Source organism: Cervus elaphus, chromosome X (assembly GCF_910594005.1).
Source record: "Cervus elaphus chromosome X, mCerEla1.1, whole genome shotgun sequence".
NCBI lineage: Eukaryota > Metazoa > Chordata > Mammalia > Artiodactyla > Cervidae > Cervus > Cervus elaphus.
The window spans coordinates 110,662,006-110,669,856 of NC_057848.1; the positions used below are offsets into that span (position 1 = coordinate 110,662,006).

General features: G+C 52.6%; 1 protein-coding gene across 4 annotated transcripts; it reads left to right on the forward strand.

Annotated features, from left to right (window-relative positions):
* Positions 1–1,761: 1,761 nt before the first annotated feature.
* CXCR3 (C-X-C motif chemokine receptor 3) lies at positions 1,762–6,367 on the forward strand. Of its 4 annotated transcripts, none has more exons than XM_043897821.1 (3): positions 1,762–1,802; positions 3,569–3,657; positions 4,876–6,367. In XM_043897821.1, the coding sequence occupies exons 2-3, from the start codon at positions 3,646–3,648 to the stop codon at positions 5,962–5,964; spliced, it is 1,101 nt and encodes a 366-aa protein (XP_043753756.1). In that variant the 5' UTR covers positions 1,762–1,802; positions 3,569–3,645; the 3' UTR covers positions 5,965–6,367. The 4 variants fall into 4 exon arrangements, with proteins under 4 accessions (XP_043753756.1, XP_043753757.1, XP_043753759.1 ...); XM_043897822.1 differs by lacking the exon at positions 1,762–1,802 and adding an exon at positions 2,824–2,932; XM_043897824.1 differs by lacking the exons at positions 1,762–1,802; positions 3,569–3,657 and adding an exon at positions 4,010–4,089.
* Positions 6,368–7,851: the final 1,484 nt, after the last annotated feature.

The following is a 7,851-nucleotide window of genomic DNA, read 5'->3' on the forward strand; positions in this document are numbered from 1 at the left end:
CCCAGGGTTAGGACTCTTCTTTATTTCTTGTAAGAAAGGCTCTGCCCCAGCCTAGGCCACTGCCTGAACCCCATGGAAAGCTTGGGCCTCACTGAGTCTGCTCCCCTGAGTGCTGGGGACAGGCAGCCAAATCCAAAGGATTTTGGGAGCAGGTCTCCCAGGGGCACTCAGAGAAGCTGCGAGAGAGGCTGTGAAACAGCAGACACTGAGGGGGAGGAGGAGGAGGAAGTGGCCCCTTTCCCTGGCTGGCCTGACAGACAGCTGTGGAGGCCCTCCTTCCTGTGAGGGACCAGGCCCAGGGCTCAGATCTTTGAGCCTCCCAGCTCCCCAAACCACAGCCCAGAGGTGTGAAAGAAAGAAAAAAAAAACAGGGGGAGGGGTGGCAGAGAAGGGACAGGTGCACATTTCACACCTTGACCACAGGTGGGGCCCAAGGCAGCTTCACTCTGACTAACTTCCTTCTCAAGCTTCCCCCCTGGTGGCTCAGAGGGCCAGAAGCAGAAGGGCACAGCCACCAGAACTCAGGGTGCAGGCCCCTGGCTAGGTGGGTCTTCCCCAGGACTGGGTCTGCTTGGGACCTGGTCTGGGGGCTTCTTGGGACACAAGAGGGCCAAATTCGAGGGCCAGGTGAGGACTTGGCTTGGCACCATGACCCAGGCAACTTCTCAGGCATGTGAGCTGTGAGAGACAGCAGCAGCCCACTGGAGACCGGACCTTCTGTGGCCTTGGGAGGGGCTGATCTGGAAAGTTACTAGAAGGGGAGGAAACTGCTGCTCACTGGGTACTTTACTCTGTGCCACATGTATTGTTTACAGTTCACAGAACAGCCCTGACACATGTTTACTAGTTTTATCCCTACTTTCCAAATGAGGGAACCAAGGTAGAGAGGTAAAATAATTCGCCTAAGGTGACATAATGGCGTAGCCAGAGGATTAGACCAGGACTGGTCAAACCCTCCCAGCTAAGGCGAGGGGCAGCCTTTCAGAAGGATCCATCCTCCAACCATGTCCCTGCTGTGAAAGGGCTCCCAGCACTTCTGGGTTTGTGGCCAGTATCCCTCATACTCAACATTCTCAGCTCTGCTTTCTGTTAATGGCTGACCTGTGCAGTGGCCTCACAGCCTTGGTCATCTCAGATCATCTTGTAACAACTCTGCCAAGACCAGCTCAAAACTGTCATGTCATTGGTCCAAGGTCACACACCTTGAACAAGGCTGAGTCAGAGCTGGAGCCAAACAAATTCAGCATTTCTTCCATTCTTCCCACCTCATCACAGGCTTCTCAGGTGGTGGTAGTGGTAAAGAATCCACCTGCCAATGCAGAAGAAGCAGGTTCAATCCCTGGGTTGTGAAGATCCCCTGGGGAAGGGAATGGCTACCCACTCAAGTATTCTTGCCTATAGAATTCTATGGACAGAGGAGCCTGGTGGGCTGCAGTCCATGCAGTCACAAAAATGTCAGACACGACTGAGCAAATGAGCCCGCACACACATACTGCATCTTGGCCACACAGGGAGCAGCAGGAACAGCCCGCCCCATAGCCCAGGCTAGCCTCTCAGGATATAGCCCAACTCAGAAAAGAAAGCTCTCTGCCCCTTTCCAATGGTCTTATCTGAACTTCTCTTGTTTTTCCTTTCCAGTAACCCAGGAAGGTGGGGATAGTGGTCCCCATGCAGCAAATGAGGAGACTAGGACACAGGAAGGAGACCAGAGATCCATAGACTTTGAAATGTCACATGGACCTGTACCCTCCAACATGTGTCTGGAAGACCCACATCAAGTTGTCAACTTCTTCCAACACAAGGTATTTCTAAAACCGTTAACTATTGTCACCATCAATTCATAAAGAAAAGATTTTTCTAATACCAAAAAGCAGGTGAAGGGTATAAATGCAGAATACAAGAACTCCCTTTAAGTTGAACAGATAGAGCTCTTTGTTTTCCTCCTTTCTCTCATGCATAGAAGCCCAGGGAATGGAAATTCTTCAGGGGATAGCATCGCAAACCATGGTCCCAGCTCCCCTGCCCCCACCCGCAGGCCGTTACCTGCCAAGTCCTGTCTTTCCTAACTGCCAAGGCTTCTGGAATCCTCCCACGCTCCTCTATTTGTGTTGCTCCTGACCTCCTCCAAGCCTTTAGTTCCCTCTGGCCTGGATCCTGCAAGTGACAAGCTGCTTAGAGAGAGAATAGTCACATCTTCTGGCCACAGGAGGTGGGGAAGGGCCTTGCTGCCTCCCAAGTGTGCGTTTTGTCAGAAAGTTTCAGCTGAATTCCAGGTCTGAGCCTGGAGGCTCAGGTGACACATTCTGACTGAAAACTGGACCCCAAAGCCATGGTCTCTGTCTCAATTTCTCTCTTCTCCCTCTCTCTCTCTGCTTTGCATCTGTGAGGAGAAAGGGAAACTGCTTGGAAAGGCAAAGGGCCACATTTCCCGTCTGTTAATGAGATCAGGGAGGGGAGAAGAGGGCAGAGGGGGCACCAGGCTAGGTGGGGGAGGAACTTTTGCAGTGCGCAGCTATAAAGAGACTGGTTTGCTCTACAAACGCTTTTACAGCTTTTCCTTTAAAAAAGAGATTCCCATGGACTCTTCCCCAACTCTATTCCCCTTCTCCTGCCCCAAAAGCAACTGCTCTCATGGATTTGTGGTGTGTTCATTCCCTACTTTAACCTTCTAAAACAAACAGCTGTATCCAAAACAAGATGGTATTGTTTTGTGTGTGTGGTTTTTCAAATTTACATAAGTAGTATCAAATGATACACAGAATTCTATAACTTGCTTCTTCCACTGTTGGTCATTGGCTTTTCTAGATGCCTCCATGTTAAAATATCTAACTTTTAGTTCATTTGTTTTTATCTGCATGAATACATCGCTGTTTATCCATCAAAAAACAACTGAAGGCAGTGTGAGGCAGAGTAAAAGGAGAGTCAGACAACTGTGAGTTCAATCCTAGCACCTACCCTTACTTGCTGTGTGTGTCTGGCAAAGCCCTCTCCCCTTTCTGGGTTAGCCACGGGGATACTGCCTACACAAGGGGCTTGTGTGGCTGGAATGAGGCAGTGTCAGAGAAAGTGCCTGAAGCAACACCCAGCACATAGCCAGTTCATTACTAGCAGTTCCCGTTCCTTGCTCCTGTTGATTAGCGGGGAGGGGCAATGGTGAAGGACTAGAATTTGTGTGTTGGGACTGCTCTCAAATATTTTCAGTTTTTAAGAAGGTTAATCTCCTTTATACAGTTAATACATTTAGCAACCCAGTCTACAATCGTGTGAGATGAACTCCAGCCCAGGACTGATGAGCAGCGGATCTTATCCCTGGCAGCAGGGCTGCCCTGCCCCTGTCAGCTACCTGCTTCTCCCTCAGACCTCTCTCCTCAAAGCACCTGTCCATGCCCCGCTGCCCCAGCCTTTCTGGTCCCAGGCTTATGGCCAACTCCCAGAGCAGCTACCTTGGGCCAGGAGGATGGTGAGGTAGGGACCCCGTGGCCTCAGGTCTAAGGAGGTCTGGTGTAGATAACCCCATGGAAGAGGCTGCTGCTGAGAACCGCGTGAAACCCTCACTTCCTCTGTATAGTGCAGGTTCCTGACCACAAGCACCAAAGCAGAGGGGCAGGCAGCACGCGGCCCAGAAGCTAGCGTACCAGCCCAGCCATGGTCCCCGAGGTAAGTGCCGCTGCCCAACCAGGCCAGACCATAGCTATGAGTGGAGAGTCTAGGACATGAGGGGACCGTCAGGACTGGCCCAGAAGTCAGGGCCACCAGAGGGTTGGGTGAACAGGTACAGAATGCAGGGACTGTATAGAAGCAGCACAGGACGGGGTATTCGGAAACCACCTTGGCCACTGACTTGCGAATGACCACAGGCAGGTCCCTCCCCTTTCTGGCTTTGGTGCCTCATCTGCAAAATGCATGAGGTTGAGGCTCACCCCTCGCGGCCCCTAAGGCTCCCTTCAGCTCTGACTTGGAATTTTGATCTTCTGTGCTGGACTGAATTGGCACCTGGGAGACCCACAGCTCTGGGATGGTTTGCGGGGAGGTGGGGGAAGAGGAGAAGGAATATTTCTACTAGAGCTTGGTGGGGAGCCGCCCAACTTGGTGGGTGGCAAGCCTCGGTGTAGGGGAGGGGAAAGACAGGAGCAGAAACTTGTGTTGGGGGGCCGTAGTGATTTGTAGAGGGGCCCCATGGCGGGCAGGAAGTTGGGGTCCCCAGGCAAGGTCTGAGGAGGGAACAGGAGGGCCAGTGACTGGGAGAGGGGACTGTGGGGAGGTGCCTGGGGAGGAAGGTGTTGGAACTAGGCGTGGCCAGGAACTGAGGACCATAAGCCATGAAGAAAGAGTGAGGAGAAAAGGGGCAGGAAGGGCTTGGGACAGAAAGGAAACTCTCCCTCTGGTTCACAATCCCTGTGCCAAGGGGATGACCCAGAAGGGAGAGAGAGAAGCAGGCTTGAGAAGGGAAGTTATCAGCCCAGCACTCAGGCTGGGCAGATGGAGCTCAGAGGGTGTGGTTTGGAAGGAAACGCAGGACAGCTGCAGCCTGAAGCCCAGGCCTCTGGGCCTGCCTCATAGAGGAGCTGCTTTACGAAAGGTTCCTCAGACTAAATCTTCAAGGAGTGACTTTTGTTTAATTGAAGTATAGTTGATTTACAAGGTTTCAAGTGTACAGCAAAGTGATTCAGTTATGCAGACATATGTATGTATTCTTTTTCAGATTATTTTCCATTATAGATAAGCTACAAGCTACTTAGTTCCCTGTGCTGTACGGTAGGCCCTTGTTATTTATCTGTTTTACATACAGTAGCGTGTATCTGTTGATCCCAAATTCCTACTCAGAGAGTAACTTCCACGGCCTTCACACGCTCTGTGCCCTCCCTCCCTCCACAGATGAGTGAACGCCAAGAGTTCCAAGCCTCTGAGTTTGCCTACCTCCTGGAAAACTCTTCCTATGACTATGGAGAAAATGAGACCTACTTCTGCTGTACTTCCCCACCCTGCCCGCAGGACTTCAGCCTCAACTTCGACCGCACCTTCCTGCCCGTCCTCTACAGCCTCCTCTTTGTGCTGGGGCTTCTGGGTAACGGTGTTGTGGCAGCCGTGCTGCTGAGCCAGAGGGCGGCCCTGAGTAGCACCGACACCTTCCTGCTGCACTTGGCCGTGGCCGACGCACTGCTGGTGCTGACACTCCCTCTCTGGGCAGTGGATGCGGCCATCCAGTGGGTCTTTGGCTCTGGCCTCTGCAAAGTGGCAGGTGCACTCTTCAACATCAACTTCTACGCAGGGGCCCTCCTGCTGGCCTGCATCAGCTTCGATCGGTACCTGAGCATTGTGCACGCCACCCAGCTCTACCGCCGGGGCCCCCCGACTCGCGTGGCCCTCACCTGTGTGGCAGTCTGGGGGCTCTGTCTGCTCTTTGCGCTCCCAGACTTCATCTTCCTGTCCTCCCACCATGACAACCGCCTCAATGCCACCCACTGCCAGTACAACTTTCCGCAGGAGGGCCGCACGGCTCTGCGCGTCCTGCAGCTGGTCGCAGGTTTCCTGCTGCCCCTGCTGGTCATGGCCTATTGCTACGCCCGCATCCTGGCTGTGCTGCTGGTCTCCAGAGGCCAGCGGCGGCTCAGAGCCATGCGGCTGGTGGTGGTGGTGGTGGTGGCCTTTGCCCTCTGCTGGACCCCCTACCACCTGGTGGTTCTGGTGGACACCCTCATGGACCTGGGGGCCTTAGCCCGTAACTGCGGCCGAGAAAGCAGTGTGGATATAGCCAAGTCGGTCACGTCGGGCATGGGCTACATGCACTGCTGCCTCAACCCGCTACTCTACGCCTTTGTGGGCGTCAAGTTCCGAGAGCGGATGTGGGTGCTACTCACGCGTCTGGGCTGCCCTGACCAGAGGGGCCACCAGCGGCAGCTGTCAGCTTCCCGCCGGGATTCATCCTGGTCTGAGACCACAGAGGCCTCCTACTCAGGCCTGTGAGGCTGGGATGGGGATACCCCTCCACCTGCCACATTCCAGGCTGTTCCCTCACTCACTTCCCCAACACACACTCCTGGGAGTCCCCCGTGGCCCTAGTCTCCCAGGGAGCCACCCTCCTGGCTCTGAGGGTTCTGCCATCACTGCTCCTTAGTTGCCCAGCCCCATTGCACCACTTCAGAGATGGCCACCTTCAGGCCCTTCTTACCTTGGCTGTGCAGAACCCCACCCCGCTCCCAACTCTGTTAACTAGGCCTCAGCCTTCCCCATATGCAGGGGGCATGAGGCAAACAGTGTAACGCTCCGCAGTGACTGGCAGAGGTTTCAGAGACCTCTGTATTTGCTCACTTTGACTTTTACATGTAAAACTCTGCTTCAAACTTTTCAATAAACAAGCTAAACAGGACCATGGTGTGTTAGTGCATCATTATACCCAGCCCTGCCCAGCCTCTGGGGATGCTCTTCCTGCTTCTCCTTGTCTGGCCCTGGGTTTGTGCCAACCAGTGCTGCCTGTCTCCCCTCCTCTGACCTCCTGGGTACACCAATCACTCACAGGGTGAGTGGGTGCAGGGTAAGCAGTTAGTCGACCAGCTGGCTAGACAATGTCTAGGCATAATTTGGGGAAGGGGCTTTCAGATATAAGAGTCCCTGCACTCCAGAAGCTTAGACCGACAAGGAAGATGTGTAGGTGACTACCAAGCAGTCTATGCCATGAGGCAAATGTGTGGCACATGTTCAGAGTACTGCAGCAGGAGTCATTTGGGAAGACTTCTTGGAGACAGAAATGAGCAGAACTTAAAGGGCAAGTAGTATTTCCAGGGCAAAGAGAAGGAAAGATGGTATTTCCAGGCAGATGTGAGGGTAGTATACCAAAGGTGGGAAGGCTGAAAACAGTGCTGCTTATTGGAGGAATGGTAAGTGGTCTAAACTGGCTAGAATTAAGGGTTCAGATAGAGAAAGGATTGAAAAGACTGAAAGTTAGTTTGGGACCCAGGTAATGGCATCACAGGTTACAAGGCTGTAGTGGCTATTCATGTTAGAGATGACACAGGCTCTTACTAAGAAAAACAGCAGTGGGATTGGAAAAAAAGGATAGGGCAATGACTTGACAACACATGTGTGGGCTGCAGGGAGCACCGTCTTGTAGCTATAGCTGGGGTGGGAGTGGAGGAAACTATCAGGGCTCCCCAGGAAGGCAGATGACAGGGCTATTGAGTTAAGCAAAGGGTTGGAAACTTCTTTGGCAGGGGTAGAACCACTGCACTGTGAGTTCTCCCAGATGAAGTCACCAGTGTGCCATGATCCAGTTTCATAGGCCAGCTGGGCCTTTGCTGAGGCTGCAGATATAGCTGGGGGTGGGACTGGAGAAGGACCCAAGGATTTAGCTAGGGAAACTCGCACTACCCTGTGCATATACCCAATCCCATCTAGACTTGTGCTTAGACTTCAGTTTGTGGCCACTGAAAGAACACTCTCAGCATCTGCAAAACGAAGGAAAGATGGGAAGATGACAGAATAACACATCCTGCCTATAAAAAGTATCAGTGATGCTAGACTAGTAAAGATGTTTGGGGCAGGGCGAATAACAAGTTCCCAAATGTCCACACTCTAATCCCTAGAACTTGTGAATGTGTTACTATGTTACCTTATTTGGCAAAAGGAAATTGAGATTTTCCTGGATTTTCTGGGTGAGCCCAATATTATCACAAGGGTCCTTAAAAGGGAAAGAGGGGAAAAAAAAAGGGAAAGAGGGAGACAGGAGAGAGAGTCAGAGAAAGAGATGTTGCTGGCTTTCAAGAGAGAGGAAGAGGGCCACAAACCAAGGAATGCAAGTAGCCCCTGGACGCTGGGAAGACAAGGAAACTGATTCCCCCCAGGGCCTCCAGAGAG